General features: G+C 34.7%; 1 protein-coding gene across 3 annotated transcripts in view; it reads left to right on the forward strand.

Moving 5' to 3' along the window:
• Window positions 1-17276, forward strand: part of mRpL24 (mitochondrial ribosomal protein L24) — an 88328-nt gene that overhangs the window by 44841 nt on the left and 26211 nt on the right. For all 3 annotated transcript variants that reach the window (XM_090416066.1, XM_090416067.1, XM_090416065.1), the window contains 2 exons: window positions 10234-10329; window positions 11775-11878. In XM_090416066.1, coding sequence (XP_090272192.1) covers window positions 10234-10329; window positions 11775-11878 — 200 coding nt within the window. The remainder of the gene's footprint in view (window positions 1-10233; window positions 10330-11774; window positions 11879-17276) is intronic.

The raw sequence follows: 17276 nt of genomic DNA on the forward strand, positions 1-17276 counted from the left end.
TTTGTTAAAAAAAAAAAAATTATGTTTAAGTGGTGAGTACCAGTTCTTTTTATTACCTAGCTAAGTATTTTATTACCTGGCTAAAATAGAAAAAAATTTTATCATCACTTCAAACTGCAGTGCACCTGTTCTTTGTAAACCTTATCAATATGAAACTGCATTGCCTACATAGCTAAGTTACTGGTTTAAAAGCAAATCATTTTATTTTTTAATGTTTTATTCTAGTTTAACATTAATGTTATTGACATAAAAAAAACTCAACAATGTAATTTTAAAAAAAATGCAGTTTGCTCCATTATCAAAAGCTCCCTAGGCTAGGCTGAAGAGATGAAAATAACAGAATATCAGTTTTACTTTATAGCTACCTACCTACCAATAAAGGAAGTTCATAAATCCCATAAATGAACTTCATCACCCAGACCATAGCTCACTTATTAGAAGCTTTGAAGTATCTGAAAGAAGTTCTGTGTTTAGTTTAGTCTATATATCAGAGTTTCTGGACTATGTAAAAAAACAAATTTAAAAAAAAAAAAAGAAGAAGAAAATTCTTAATCTATCCATGGTATTAAAATACTATAGGTTTACAAGGTTTATGGGTGGGAGTTACATGAAACCCAAAGAAAAAGAAAATTTTCAATGTGTCCCATGTAACTTTTTTGGGGGTGCTTCAAGTTTGTTTGTTTTTTAACATGAAGTTTTAAAGGCTTCAGTCAAGGTTGATTTTGGGACAAACGTACTTTACTGCACACATATAAGCACAAAAATTCACCATCTTGAAAAAAATTAGTTGTTTAAAATTGCACATTTTGTATCCAAAATGTGCAAAAAAGTTGTTTAAAAATGCACATTTTGGATACAAAAATGACAGTAAACATTCAGAAATTTGACAATCTGGAAATAAGCTGTTATTAATTTTAAAACCCTTCAGAATTCTGTGGATATGCCGAATAAAACTGGGAGCATAATTTTAAGATGCTAGACAAAATCTAAAAAAAATTTTTCTTCCATCTAAAGGATACAGTGGCAAAATAACTCATTCATCAAAAGAAACACACAAGCCTTATACAAAGATAATGAGGGACTAGAAGTGTGACTTCTCCCACAGACTTTGTTGGCCCACCAAGATTCAAGTCTAGGTTAGTTGCGCTTTACTTAATTTAATTGAGAAGCCCTGGTGTAGTATAATATACCATATAGTGTAATATATATGCAGCTATGATGATATATGTATAATATATACATATATCCTTGTATACATATAATATATACAATATATATGCTATATACAATATATGGTATATAGTATATAACTAGATATTATATAATTTTATACTCTATTATATGGTGTATATATATATATACCTGGTCTAGCCATAAATACTGTTTCAACTTGAACAGTGAATAAATCTTTTATCTGTCAGTAAATCATTTACGGCTTTCAGCACATACAAATCATATATAGCAGCGCTCAGTGTTCAAAATTTTCCCCTTTTGCCTTCATGCATGGCACACATAACATCCATTGGAAATGCTGCCACTGCCTGTTCCACATCCACCTTCAGGCTGGCTATGCTGAGGTGTTGTTTCTTGCAGGATATTCTCTCTCTCAAGCTCCGACCACAAATTGAAGTCAAACAGACTTCAATTTGTGTTTGGAGTTATATATTGGGACTTCCAGATGGCCAATCAGATGGTAATATATGGTCATGCACATTTGTCTCCAACCACTGTTGTGTGGGTCCTCACCTTGTGTGCAGGAGCTGAGTCCTGTTGGAAAGTCTACTGTCTACCATGAAACAAGGTGTTGTTTAGGGGCCATACCACAGGTTCCAGCATGGTATTTTGATACACTTTGACGAAAGTTTTGACCCCTTTCTTGCAGAAATGCAACTTGGGTACGACCTGATACGTCACTGCCACCAAACCATCACTGATGTAGGGTGATGACCTCTCAGAATCCTGGGTGCTATGTGTGCCCATCCGGGAGTCGTTTTGGCAGTTTAACGACTCTTCATTTGTGAAAAATCTTCTCATCTGTGAAGAGGATATCTATGTGTCTGTTCACATACTACCAGAGAAGTGCCTTTGATTTTATCTCCTTTGGCCACATAAGTTGTGCTGTTAGGAAGTGTAGAATGATGATAGGTTCTCACCCCCAAGTCATCAGTTAGTACACGTGACATCATTCTCTGCATAACGTTCATCTCTCGTGACATTACTTTCTGCATTCTCACAGGATTATGGCAGAGGCCTTCACAGTCCTCACAAACTGTTGCCTCATAATGCAGCATGGTCAGCCTGTTCTTTGGTGGTCAGATATATCTTCTATATTGTTATCATTATTATTATTATTTGAGACCTCCAGGGAGTCAAGGACTCATCGAGGGAGGCTATAATTCACCCAAATGACCTATCATACCTTCCCTTAAATTCATTCACACTAGATGCACTCACTACCCCTAAAGGCAAACTATTCCACTCACTCACTGCTCTCTGGGAAAAAAACTTAGATCTTACCCATTTCTTGACTGCAAATAAATTTAACTTCCATGGATGTCTCCATGTTCTCTCCCCACCTTCCATATAATGAAAAATTTCATCAGATGATATAACACCCATTCAAAAGTTTATAGACCTCTATTACATCACTCCCTCTTTCTCCTGTTGACCAGTCTGTAATCCACATACTCGCAATCTGTTCTCATAATCCAGGTATAATCTTTTTAAAATAACGAAACCTGTGGTGCGATCATAATTAAAACAAACACACGTATAAACCACAATGAAAATTATTTAATTGTTAATATTTCATCCTAAGTATCTTAGGACATCATCAGTACAGTATTTAAACAAAAATCATGCGCCCTAACATACAGTTAGGGCACATGATTACAATAGAATCTCATGAAAACATGCATAACGTGCTAAAGTAGTAAAAAAAAAAAAAAAAAAAAACGTTAATTATTTAACACAGTTTTATATGATAATTTCCCATACTTTAGGAATAGTAAGAACGTCGTTGCGGTTTAGGTTTGGTCTGTGTAGTAGGGCTTCAGAACTTTCTTTGTATAAACGTTCACGTTTAAATAAAGATCTATGTAAAAGTTTAGCCTTTTCCCAATGGATCCTATGGTTTGGATTTTCAATTCCGTGTTGAGAGAGGCCAGATTTCTGCGGTTTAAGAAGGCGAATGTGGTCTTGATGTTCCGAGATGCGTTTCTGAACAGACCTACCTGTCTGTCCAAAGTAAGATAATTTGCATGAGCATGGAATCTCATAAACACCAGGTAACATCAAGGGTGAGAATTTGTCCTTAGGAGAAGGTAATAAGTTGTAAATTTGGTTGATAGGTTTGTAAGTAGTGGCAAAATTGTATTTCTTCATAATTTTAGAAAGACGTTCTGAGATGCCTTTAACGTAAGGTATGGGAATCCTATGCACTTCTTCCTGTCTGGTTTGATGTATGCAGAAGTGACTGATGATTTTTTGAGTTGTTTTGGGATTATATCCATTTAGGATGGCTGTATTTTTGATAACTTCTAATTCCTGGTTTAAAGATTCTTCAGAGGAGCAGAATTTGTGTGCTCTGGAAACTAGTGATTTAATAATGCCAAATTTCTGAGATGGATGATGAGCAGAAGAATTGTGAATTTAGTGACCTGAGAATGTAGGCTTGCGAAAGATGGAAGTGGCGATGGAACCGTCTTCTTTTCTTTTGATGTGTAAATCCAAAAAAGAGATACCCTATGGCGATTCTTTTTTTTTTTTTGTACTACTCTAGCACGTTATGCACGTTTTCATGAGATTCTATTGTAATCATGCGCCCTAACTGTATGTTATTCCTAATTTTTGTTTAAATACTGTACTGATGATGTCCTAAGATACTTAGGATGAAATATTTACAATTAAATAATTTTCACTGTGGTTTATATGTGTGTTTGTTTTAATTAGGTATAATCTTTGTAACTTTTCTTTGCATCCTTTCCACAGCTTCTTTATCCCTTTGGAACTCAGCAGACCAAATCTGCACACAATAATCCAGATGTGGTCTTATCATAGTCTTATAAATTAGCAAAATGACTTCCTTATCCTTACATGTCAACGTTTGCTTCAACATTACAATTATCCTCTGAGTTGTATTTACAACTTTTGCTATGTGACCATTGAACTTCAAATTCCTCCTATTCACCAATATGCCAAGATCCCTTGCCTCCTCTTTTTCTTGTAGCATAACCCTGCTAATATAATATACCACTGGAACTCTAGTCATGCCAAAGTGCATAACTTTACACTTACTGACATTAAACTGACAGCCATTTTCGTTTGCCCAAATTTCCAGCCTATTCAAATCATTTTGTAAGTGCTGAATATCAGTAGCATCCCTGATTGCCCTGCCTATCTTCACATCATTGGCAAACAGTTGCACATATGATGTTAGACCCTGCCTGATGTCATTATTGTACAAATTGAACAATAATGGCCAAGGACTGAACCCTGAGGTACACCATTGGTCACCTTAAATCTGGCAGATTCACACCCACTGTATACCACTTTTTGATATCTATCTGTCAACCATCCCCTGATCCAAGTCAAGAGTTTATATTCCAATCCTATATTCTCCAGTTTATGCAACAGCCTTTCATGTGGTATCCTATCAAATGCCTTAGAAAAATCCAACATTATCATAGTGTATCCATTCCCTTTATCCAACTCGGCTGTAACATTGTTATAAAATATAAGCAAATTGCTAAAGCATGACCTTCCTTTAGTAAACCCATGCTGCTTCTTGCAGAGTATAGCTTGTTTGTCTACCCATTTCTGTATGCGAGTTCTTACTAACTTCTCTGAAATCTTCACTACTACACCAGAGATACTGATGGGACAGTAATAGACACATCAGTTTTTGCACCACCTTTGTACAATGTAACTATCATACATTCCTTCCATTCCTGTGGTATCATTCCTGAGCTGAGACTTAAGTTATACAAACATGTGAAGGGCCTAGCCAATTCGGCTGAACATTCCTTTAGCAAACGGGCTGATATCCCATCTGTCCTATAGACAAATTCTTATCCAGGGTATGCAACAGCTCATCAACCTCATTTTCTTGAACCTCTAACTCTTCGTCTAATATAGCAGTAGCACTGTTCATCATATTGCATACACCTGGTTGATATATCTTATGCAATGTGAGCACTCCTTAATTGAACAATCTCATTAACTTCTAACATCATCTACATTCAATAAAGTTATTCTTCCATATTCATTCTTTCTTTTGATTGTGGCATAATGATAAAATTCTTTTGGATTGCCTTTAGCTTGCATGGCCAATTCTTTTCATATTCTGATTTAGCTTTCTACACAATACTCGTTACTTTTCTGGCTTGAGCTTTATATATTTCATAACTCCTCTCACTATTATTCTCACTATATTCTTTCCACATCATCTTGTGGATCTCTTGCCTAATAAGATTGCATATCCATTTCACTTCCAACCTATTTATTCTTCGAACACTAGGGATACATTCAGATACAGCCACTTTTTCAAAGATTCCCATGCATTGCTGACGTTTTTCCCATTCAGTAACTGATACTATGGGACCAAGATAGTATTCTCCTAAGTTGATCATAATTTCCAGCTTTGTAGTTCAGCATGTAACCTGTTTTAATTGGAGCATCAATACAATTAGATACTTCCTAAGAAAGTACAGCATGATCACTGTCACCAATTGGTGGCAAAATAGCCATATTCTTAATAGAGACCCCTTCTGATGCTATGAGCAAATCCAATACTATTTGACCTTGAGTTCTTCTTTCATATGCTGCTTGAGAAAGTTGTCACGTAACAATTCAATAAATTCCTCTTCTTTCTTATCATGAGATTTCTCTTCTACCCAAGCAATGTTTGGAAAATTAAAGTCATCCATAAAGATTATTCGTTTAGTGCCCATAAGGCTAAATTGGCAATGCATTTCTTCGTCTCCTACAACTGAGCCGTCAAGTCTATAGCAACACCCCACCATATATTTCATTCTATTAACCTCCACTTCACACCAGGTAGCCTCAAACTCACCACTACATGGGACGTTGTTACCATCATTGTTTTTTTGCGTTTCTATCCTAACTAGATTTAAGTTGTCTGATCTCATTAGTAGTACTCCTCCTCCTCTGCTTTCTCTTCTATCATTCCTAAAAATAGTATATCCATTACACTTGAATCCACTTACCATATCTGATTCTGAGAGCCAAGTTTCACTAATGCCAACAATCTTAGGCCACATCGTATTCAATAAAGCAACGAACTCAACCCCTTTGTTTCTAATGCTCCTGGCATTTGTGTATAGGCATAATAAATTACCACCTAGCTTATTCTTATAATTAGATATGCAATCTATTTGGTCTTGTTCTAAAATTTTCTCTCTTCCTTCCCCATATATACTTAAAAGGTCCAAACCCAAAGCATATTTTCCCACCCCTTCGCTGCATACACAACCATGTTTGTGAAGACATTCATATCTTTATCATGTTTGCATACCATAACTGAACTTTCACACACATTTTTTCCAATTCCTATCTTGATGATCTAGTTTCCCTGACTCTCTGAATTAGGTTTCATACCAAGAAGTAATTTCTCCAGGCTCCTGATGCCAAATGAATTCAAGTGCAGGCCATCCTTCTTATACAAGTCTTTTCTGCCATCAAACTCACTCCACACATCTAAAAACTCGCATCCATTTCTTCTGTGCAGCCTGTGCGTGAATCATTTGCTATCATCACCCTTCTTCTTAACTCGGTACTATCATATCTGGGTAGCGAACCTACAATTTTTATTCTCTTACATTTCTTTCTCGCTTGTTCCAACAGATTTTCATATCTTTTCTCATACTATATTTATCACTACCTAATAATTTAAGTAGTGATAAATATCTTTTCTCATACTATATTATATTTATCACTACTTAAATTATTAGTACCTACCATAACCACCATTTCTTTTTCTTATTTGCTTTTAAATTACATTTGTCATATTTTTAATTTTCATCCCTGGGAAACTAGAATTGGTGACTCCCTTGGCAAGTGCAAATTTTAAGATTGAGTCACCATACCATATCGCTTTTTTTTTCTTAGATTTTTGATCGACTTACCTAGTTGTTATTAATATTATGGTTACCAACTTCAATACTTTCCTGTATGTTCTTGTTCTGATCCTTTTTCTTATCATGTCTAAGTTTAGTTAAACGTTTTTCCAATTCTTCAGTCGATTTTCTAATAATTTCTTTTAATTGAGATATTTCTAATGGCAACTTATCCTCAGATAAATTATCATTATCACTGCAGCAGTACTTTTGCTCATCAGGACAAATGTTCTCCTCAGTAGTAAGAACTTGAGCTTTAGACACTGCCTTGTTATGACAAGTTTTTGGCGCTATTTCTAAGAGTAGTAAAAACTAATAATATTTCTGCAATTATGTTATAAAATGCTGTAGTATAATAATTACACTAAAAAAACTACAATAATATACTAAAACTACACAATTAAATCCAAGAAAACACTTAATAAATCAATAAAATCACAGGTCTTTCTAACTGCATGTCTTTTCACTGATAACCTTGACACCAGTTATACTGGTTAATAGTCCAATTTACAAACATTCTACTGAATGATTGTATATATGATTATATATGAAATGGGTGGCTGCATTTAAACCTTGTGAAGTGTTACACCCGGTTCTCATAATCTCTCCACTGCATGTTAACTCATACAGCTAGACAGCTCTCTCTCTCTACTGATTAACATATGAATGTTGACTGCCCACAGTGCCACTAACAGATCCAGGATCTCACAATTATGTGGCCGACCCAGGGGTGTGCGGAAGATGTAACAGTATTTATGGCAAGACTGTGTATATATAATGTAGTATGTATTACATTTTATTTTAAAATACTTACTACGAGTAGTAGAGTGTGTCTTTAAAATAACAAATTTTGAATTTCATATGATGCAGCTGCTTATTATTTTTTGCTTTGAAATATAAGGGAAAAAACTGAAAATTTGAAATGATTTAGTATATTTAGGAATCGCAAAGTAAATTTTAAAATTTTTTATTTAATTAGTAATTTTTAACTTTTTTTTTTTAATGAACATCAACTTCAGCTATATGACAAAATGAAACTTTATTATTCAAAGATATTAATATAAAGTTTACAAATTCTTAAATTTACTGGTCTTCAACACTGGTATGCAGTTTGTTGTATTCATTCAAGGCCCTACATCTCTCTGCAATGTCATTGAAAACTCTCATGCATTGAACGGTGTTTTTACTGACTTGAATGATGACTCATCTTCATTCCATTCAGCAGCAGCATCCTTGTTCAGGAAATCAGTGGGAAGTCTAGTAGAGAAGAACCACAGAGTGTTTGATGTCACAAAGTCTTCCAGTTACATACAAATGATTATAGCTAGATCTATTGTAGTAAGTGTAACTTGTTTCATTGGACTACCTTCTCTGGACTTCTAAGCTTCAACTCAAAAGAAACTTTGCCAACAAAAATAACAGATGCAGTCAATTCCTCTAAAAGACACCAGAGATTCCCTAGGAATTTTCGAGGTGCAGCATTTCAGATTCTTTCATTTACTTCCTTGTACAGGTAAATGTCCTTCTGGAACCGCAGGTCTCCTAGAGGCAGACACAATAATGAATATGTTCAAGATTCCTTCTTCACCTCCGAAGTTTAATCATATGTACCAATAGTCACATTATGTACAGGCTGTACATTGTTCTGCAAATTCTGTATGTGTTTGCTGGCACAAGAGATGTCATGAATATTACATACACTAATTAATGACTTCCAGATGTCATGAAGTATAAGTGCTTGGTTTCTGTTTAGTGTGCCGTGTTAGCAACTGACCTCGGTAGAATCCTTGTATTCTCTTCTAAGTAAGGCATGAAGGAAGCTTCCCAATCTATTGTGTGATTTTCGGCAAAGATGTGTCCTATGAGTAGTCCGCTTCCTCCTCTTCTCTTATTTTCAACGTCACCTTCATGTTCTTTTTTACAGATTTCAAAACATCTCCCAGTTTAACCCACATACACTTTTCCACAAGAACAAGGAATCTTATACCCTCCAGGATGTTTGTAGAACAGGCAGCTGTCTTTAGGAGGACATAAGAAACTGTCAGTTTTAATCAATAAAATGTCTAAGCCTAATCCAGTTAATTATTCATGCTTTTTTTCTGGAAAAAGAAGGTGCCGGTACTCACCATGAAGATGTTATTACAGCAACTTCCACACTTTTAACATATCCTCCGATATACCCTCGTCGTCTCTAGATCACTTCTTGCTTTTGGTATCAACTGCAGAATGAACCTTGGAGCAACCTTGAGTCCACATATTTGATGCCTGAATGTCCAAAGGATGCTTTAGAGGAAGTAGTATATCTGGGACTTTATTTTCTTGAAGATATTCACAGAAACCACAAACTGCTTCTCTTTCATTTAAGCGAAATTTGCATGCTAACTTTTTAATTTCAGCTTCACAAATGTCAGATGCTTCCCAGGATTTTCTGGCCAATACTTGGAATCTAAAATCTTAGCACATTCAGGCAAATCAGCATCATCTCCATGCTAGTTTTCTGTTTCACAGGATCACAAGCTGATCCAACAATTTTTGCTTCTTCAGGCTTCCTTTTTTTACTCATTGGCATAAAAGTAACTACTTATTTTACTCATTTTGAACAATGATTGCACTGATTTAACTTAGATTAATTCAAAACTCACGTGAACACCTGCCTGTTGCAGAGTGAATATAGAACTGATAAACTGATATTGGAAGCAATCGGAAGTGAATACAACCTATGAAACAGGAAAGCAGGGTACCAACTTATGAGTAATCAAAACTGAAAATTTAATTCGTGAACACAGTACCATCTACTGGAATATTTATAAAACATTTTGCTGTCAATAAAAAGCAAATTTTTAAAAACTTAAGGAAAAAGGTGCCAGTACTGCGTACCGTTGCGTACTGCCAGAAAAAAAGCACTGTTCATAGTACATATTACAATACATGGTTTAACTTTATACTTATAGTTATACTGTACAGTATACTATATATTATACTATACCACATAGTAATAGATATTTTATAAGATAGCATATAATATGCATAATATATTATACTACATAATAATGTATATGTTACAAGACATCATATCTTCTTTTACTTTTTCTTATAGGTCGAAATTCTTGTGGGTACGGACAAAGGAAAACATGGCATAGTCAATTATATTGTTAAGGAAAGGAATTGGGTTACTGTGGAAGGTCTCAATTGTGTAAGAAAATTAATTCTCAGATTTTTGCTTCCAAAAATGTTTACAGTTATAATGTAGGACAAACTTTATTGATACCTGAAATAATATTCAGTTTATAGCAATTTTTATAGTAAAATCATTTGCTGCATAGGAGAGTTTTTTTGTTGTTGTTGTTTAAATTAACTACTTTTGTCTTTTAGATTGAATTTGGATTTGCCTATTTATCATGTAGGAATTTCCTAATCATTTATTTGACTAATGCATTAAACTTTAAAGACGCATTAAAATTTTTATGAGATAGAAAGGAATATTGCTAGCCTAAAATCACTGTATGTGTGTGTGTTCTTTTGTTTGAATTCCAATCCAGTTAAAATTAGTTCTTATAGTGTCACAAGGTATAGTGTCGTGCAATGCTCATGTCAGTGGCGGCAGCATTATCAAAAATGTTATCACGTGTTTCACTTCCATTCCTTTCCCCCTCTAAAGGAAAAAAAAAAAAAAACATTTCCAGCAAACAAGAGTCATGACAATATAATTTCAATACCATACGTATGGGGTTTTCTCACAAAAATTTTAAAAAATCCTAAAAGAATTATAGTAAAAAAACCCTTTGTACATATTAAGGAACTTAGCATCCGCCATCCTTCCTAAAAAAATGGACCAGCCATACTGACTCAGGTGTCTACAAGATTCTGTGTAGTTGAAGGCTTCCCTACTACTGATGATATTCTGAAACTGTAATTTATTCTTCTTCATGTGAAGAAAATATATATTTCCTTCTTGCTCTCATCTCTCTACATACAGAAAAACATACTTTTCACTTCCTTACACAATTTTATAGTACCTAAGGATGATCTTATTCTTCTACTGCCTATTGTCTTATGCAATATTTCTCTTATATCTGTCTGATAGGCTTCTCTTTCCAAATTATGTGTCTCAGTCATCTCACAACTTGTCTTCCTATTTGTAAAGCTTGGCAGAGCAGATATTCCTTCAATCTGTCATCTCAAATATCCAAAATTTCAAAGTTTTGAGACAATCTTGGTCACTTGCCTCGGTATTTTCTGTTTCCCGATCACTGAGTTATCCAAATGACCTGAGATCTATGCACCCAGTAGGTCACTTAAATATCTAGGTGAAAAATCACACCAAGTTCCAGCAACTTGCTATTCCAAATTGACTGAAAATGTTTCACCCAGGAGCACTGCTGTCATTTGGCTGAAAAACATAAGATGAACCTACATAGTTTTAATTTCTTTATGAAAAATCAGTTTTCTTAATTGTTAGTAGTGCCAGAGTACTTCTGAGAATTTATGGTATGTTTTTCTAGGTGCAGTGCATCCATGATGATAAAAATTATTATTTAAAGTTTTTAAGTTATTACTGTATTCAAGTCATTTCTTTTCTGTTTTTCTCATAATTTCTGTATTATATTACTCAAATGCATACTATTGATTTGATTTTAGGAATACAAGACAATGGATTATCCTGGTGGTGGTAAAGTAATGTATAAAGATGAAGTTCCTTTATTAATCACTAGTGAGATTGCACTTCTTGATCCATCTGACAAGTAAGTGAATTTAAATTAAGTTTTAAATTTTTGAAAGGAATTTATATTTTAAAGTGCAGTCATACCTCGACTTACGCAAATCCGGAGTTACGTGGTTTCTTATATATACGTATTCCCTTCACGCCTCACCACTAGTCGTATCTTTCAGGCACCGGCCATATTCGCCAGTGTCGCACATGCTGTGAACAAGCACTGACGTATTTCGCGCGTTCTCCATTCATACACGATTTTTATAGTCTACAAACCTTGCGATTGTTTAATGTTATGTTCTTGATAAAAATTTTATCACATAAAAAATAATAATGTCATCCAGAAAAAGCAAGTCCGATTCTTCTACTGCTAGCAAGAAAAGAAAAACATGGACTTTGGAAACAAAACTCAACATTATTAAGGATTTTGAAGGTGGAATGAAAATTTGTGAGCTAGCAAAGAAGTTCAATCTACAGGAATCCACAGTAAGAACAATCATAAAAGAATGGTTTACAGATTTTGGAGGACATAGATTCTAACGAGGAACAAATTGTAGCCACAAGGCAAGGAATAAAAAAATCATTAGCTTGCTATGAAGAAATTTTGCATGACAAGAAAAAGACATTATGCTGACATTCTAACATAATAATCTAATAATAAAATCCAACAGATTCTAACAGACGAATCTATTAGATTTTATGAAACCACCAACATCGAAATAACTTTCTTTTTTTTATGTACTGAAAAATTACAATTATGATTATATTTCTTAAAAAATATAGGTGTTTTTGTAAACCTTTGGTCCCAATTGTATGTTTGTATATATAAATTACATGCAAAATTATACCCCGAGTTACGCGAATTCGACTTATGAGCTTTTTGTTGGTCCCACCTACCGCGTAACTTCGGGGTTTTACTGTGTATTAACAGTGAAGAACTCCACATAGTTGGTAAGGAATGCAGACAAGTAACTAAGTCTTCTAACCCAATGTCCAGTCCTCACATTAATGTTGTTGGATCATACTTCCTTGTTTTTTATCCACCATCTTTGTTTTAACTGTTCTTAAACAAGTAATAAGTTGCTGGTTGATTACTAATTTAAATATAGAGAAATTTATATTTTTAGGCTGCACCACTCTATATCTAGATTAGTCTAATGGAATGTAGTGAAACCAAGCATCAACTAATTTTATATCAACATTATTTCTTACGTAGACCGAGTTTATCTCTTATCTTTAAAGCTCCCGCTAGGTCCGATAATTTCATGAATGGTGCAGTAAAAGAGATTCAGGCAAACACAATTTTAAAATCATCAAAACAAAACATTTAAATCAGGGTTATATATTATACATATAAACTCAATTCTGAAAACAAAATAATATAAACGTCTTAGCTTAACTGGTAAAGCTAAGAACACAACATCTTACAGATTCAGTTTATGGGCATTCTGCTATCAGACTTATAGCTTTCACAATATTAAAATAACTTTTAATAGAGATCAATATCACAAAATCTTTTAGTAACAAAATTTACTATCATCACACAGTCAGTGACGTCTCAATACATTAATGGTGACAACAACTGCTTCATGAGTATACACTTTCACACTTCATACTCTGGCTGATTTCAGCAAAAAACGTTATAGTTAATGTGGGGAATAACAGGAGGAATTACACATATATCTCTGCACTGAAGTAACATAAAATTGGACAGTTCTTACCGGATAAATCCTTTGCTCATCAATTTCACTATGGGCACACTTTATAACTATATTAACTTAGCACACTATGGCAGCACTATTTGGAATAAATCTCAATGATAACTGAACTATTAATGGTCGCACTTCACGTGTATAGATGTACTTGGATAAAGGAAAATGCTCATTCCTTCTTTAACACTATTTGACCAATTCAGCTCTCTGTTAAAGTTCCATGAAACTAATGGAACACATGGTAATTCTTTAACTTCTAGAATTATTCTCAGTTGCCTATTACTTTTGCGGTCCTCAATTAGTCCAATTACAGCACTAAAGTTCTAGACACAGCAATCCTTTGCATTCACTTTGCTGCCTTGAGTATTCTCCTCGTCTGTATGTGCTATACTCATTGCTCTCATGTCCCAGCATAGTCGGTCCTGAAAAAGAGAAGAGCCTCGGTTTTCTCCGCTCAGCTTATATACCTCCCTTCTTTTTCCTGCCCAAAATTATTTCTCATGCTCTCTTATGTCAATTCCTTCTCCGCCGTTGAATACCATATCTCGCGATCCAAGCACGCGTTAGCTATTTCTAGCCCGTCTCCATAGTAACAAACAAAATAAAATAAAAACAGAAATATTGCACAACATTATACCTTTACATACTGGTAGTGATAAATAAAAATGAAAATATTATAATTCACATAAGGCATATTAAACTTATATATACAATTCCTCATAATATTAATTTAGGAATAACCAAAATAAACAGAATAACATTTTAATACAAGGTCCTATCATTGCTAACACATATTTTAAGATTAATTAATAAAACATAATAAATAAACTCAAGGCAATTACATGAATAATAATTTACAATCATGGGATTAATATCAAATAATTTTTACAAGTATAGCCTTTGGTATGGTGGATTAAGTTGGATTCTCTAAGGAATATTAATAACTTAAATTTCTCCTTATTCAGAATCCAACAATGTGGTAACCCCATAGGAATGAGTGAAAATTTAAAATCCTAAATATTTTTATGTATTATTTATGTTAGTATGTTTATTAGTTTTAGTTTCATAACATGCATTGTCGGCACTTGCAATGTGCCTGTTATTGAAATTTTTTTGTCAAAGTGATATGTAAAGCAGTTAAAATTTTATGTATACTTACTGGATTTGAATAGTTGTGTTACTTAAAACAATTTTATTCTAGTTTAGAATTATCAAGTGTTGTGTTTTGAAGAGACATCCTTGTTACACTGACGTAATCTGCGTGTCAGCCATTGTATTTAGTTTCTCGCTTGCCATTTTTAAGGAGTGCGCATGCTCGCCGAGAAGTTTGATGTGTGATTGACAGCTGACAAGAACAGCGTTCGGTATCAGAGTAATGAAAAGAAAACAAGATAGTGTTCAGGGAGACAATTAGAACACAGGCCGGCAGATATTTAGATTCGGAGAAAATTGAGTTTTTTTGTGTGACAGTCGGAGGAAAATTGATTGTATATTCTGAAAAAGGAATCGTGGAACTATGAAGTTTCAAAGTGGAATAAGTATTGATAAATAAAAGAAAATATTGCTATAGATGTTTTAAAAGGAATATTCGAGGAAACGCTAATTGGAAGATTAGTAGTAGATTTCAAAAAGGGAATTGTAGAACTGGAATTTTTTAAAGTGGAAGAGTTAAGACTGTCAATAAGCATTAGTGAATAAAAGAAGAAATTGCTATTTATGTTCTAAAGGAATGTTCGAGAAAACTCTGATTAGGTAGTTTCACCTGTCTTAAGGACGCCAGATCTAACTGTTATTTCTACTAAAAAGAGACAGAATTGAGTTAGGAAGAATTAATGTGTGCTACATGAGTGATGAGAAAGGATCCTGTAAAAATGAAGAATAAAGTCATATATCTTCGGAAATGGGCCTTGACAGAGAGAGAAACTGGCTATGAACATTTTGTCATGGTGAAAACAAAGTGTTTAGTCTAGTCTTAAGTGTCAGTTTATTTTTTAAAAGGCCTTGGATCCAATTAATTCTGTAGTTAGTTATGTAAAGTTGTTTGAAGTGTATATATATATATATATATATTGTTTTTGTTTTATTTAATGTGTTTATTTTGGATTTTGGTCTTGAGCCAGTGATTTTTGGATTCTGAAAGAAATAGTAAAAAAGGAGGTCATTGCACCAATCAGAGTGAACCCTTGTGCATATGTAGGTACACTCGGAATATAAATTTAAAATAATTGTTGAACAGAGATCATTTCTATATAAACATCTAAATATAAAAATCTCTTTCAATTAACAGTAGCCCCATAGGAATGAGTGAATGAAGGCATGCTGGCAATCCAGGGCTTAACTAATGAATATATAGTTTCAGCCAATACTCTGTTGCTGAAACTGCATGTCCATAATGATGCAGCATATTCAGATATCATGCTGGCTAAAAAATCTCTCAGGTAAAATCAGTGGGCCAAGGTACCCACTGATTTTACCTGAGAACAAGAAGGCTGAGTGGTGAAGTTAACTATTATTATTATTATTATTATTACCATGGGCTACTCCAGGAGTCCTTAGACTCATCGAGGGAGGCCCTAAACATCATGTTCACACAGCTGTTCAACATTCTCACAGTATCTATCATACCTTGCCTTGAACTCGCTCACTGTCATAGCACCCACAACAGACTCTGGCAGCTTATTCCACTCATTTACCACTCTAAAAGTAAAGAACCCAGCTCTAACACCCCTGCTAACCACGCTCTTGCCCAGCTTCCATGGGTGTCCCCTAGTTCTCCCACCACCAGTCCTGATCTCAAAAATATCATCTGAATTAATCCTATAGAATCCTTTTAGCAATTTGAATGTCTCAATCATATCTCCCCTTTTTCGCCTATCAACTAGTTTCTGCAACCCACAAATCTTCAACCTGTTCTCATATGGTGCATTCCATAGACCTGCTATCATCTTAGTCACTCGCCTCTGGATCCTCTCAACCTCCTCCCCATCAAGAAGGAACCGAGGTGACCAAATCTGGGCACAGTAGTCGAGATGAGGTCTTATCAGGGCTCGGTACAGAGGTACAATAACTTGTTTTTCTCTGCTCGTCAAGGTATTTTTCAACAACCAAGTGAGTTGATGAGCTGATTTAGCTACTTTCGCAATGTGCCCCCTAAACTTCATCTCCCTATCCACCAACACTCCCAAGTCCCTGGCCTCATCAATCTCTTGGAGTACAGTTCCACCATTGTGGTATACTGCTGCTAATCTTTTCACTCCGAAATGCATAACCTTACATTTTGTCACATTAAATTGACATCCATTCTCCTTAGTCCAGAACTCCAATCTATCTAAGTCATCTTGCAAGACTTTGACATCTTCTGCATTCACTATCGCCCTACCCAACTTTGCATCATCAGCGAACAAATGAACTGTCCCACTTAGACCATTCCCTATATCGTTAATGAACAGATTAAACAGCAGTGGTCCAAGAACAGAACCCTGTGGCACACCACTAGTCACAGGCCGTTTTTTGGACTCTACTCCTGAATAAACTACTCTTTGATATCTCTCCATCAACCACCCAGCTATCCATCTCACCAACCCTATATCCATTCCCATATGTTGTAGTTTACGGATTAGAATTCCATGTGGTATCCTGTCAAACGCCTTTGCCAGGTCCAGCAGTATCACTGTAAACCCATTTCCCTTATCCAGTTCAGCCGTCACCTTGTTATAA

Source organism: Typopeltis vanoorti, chromosome 3, assembly GCF_054136105.1.
Source record: "Typopeltis vanoorti isolate ZY-2024b chromosome 3, IOZ_Tvanoo_1.0, whole genome shotgun sequence".
Taxonomy (NCBI): Eukaryota; Metazoa; Arthropoda; class Arachnida; order Uropygi; family Thelyphonidae; genus Typopeltis; species Typopeltis vanoorti.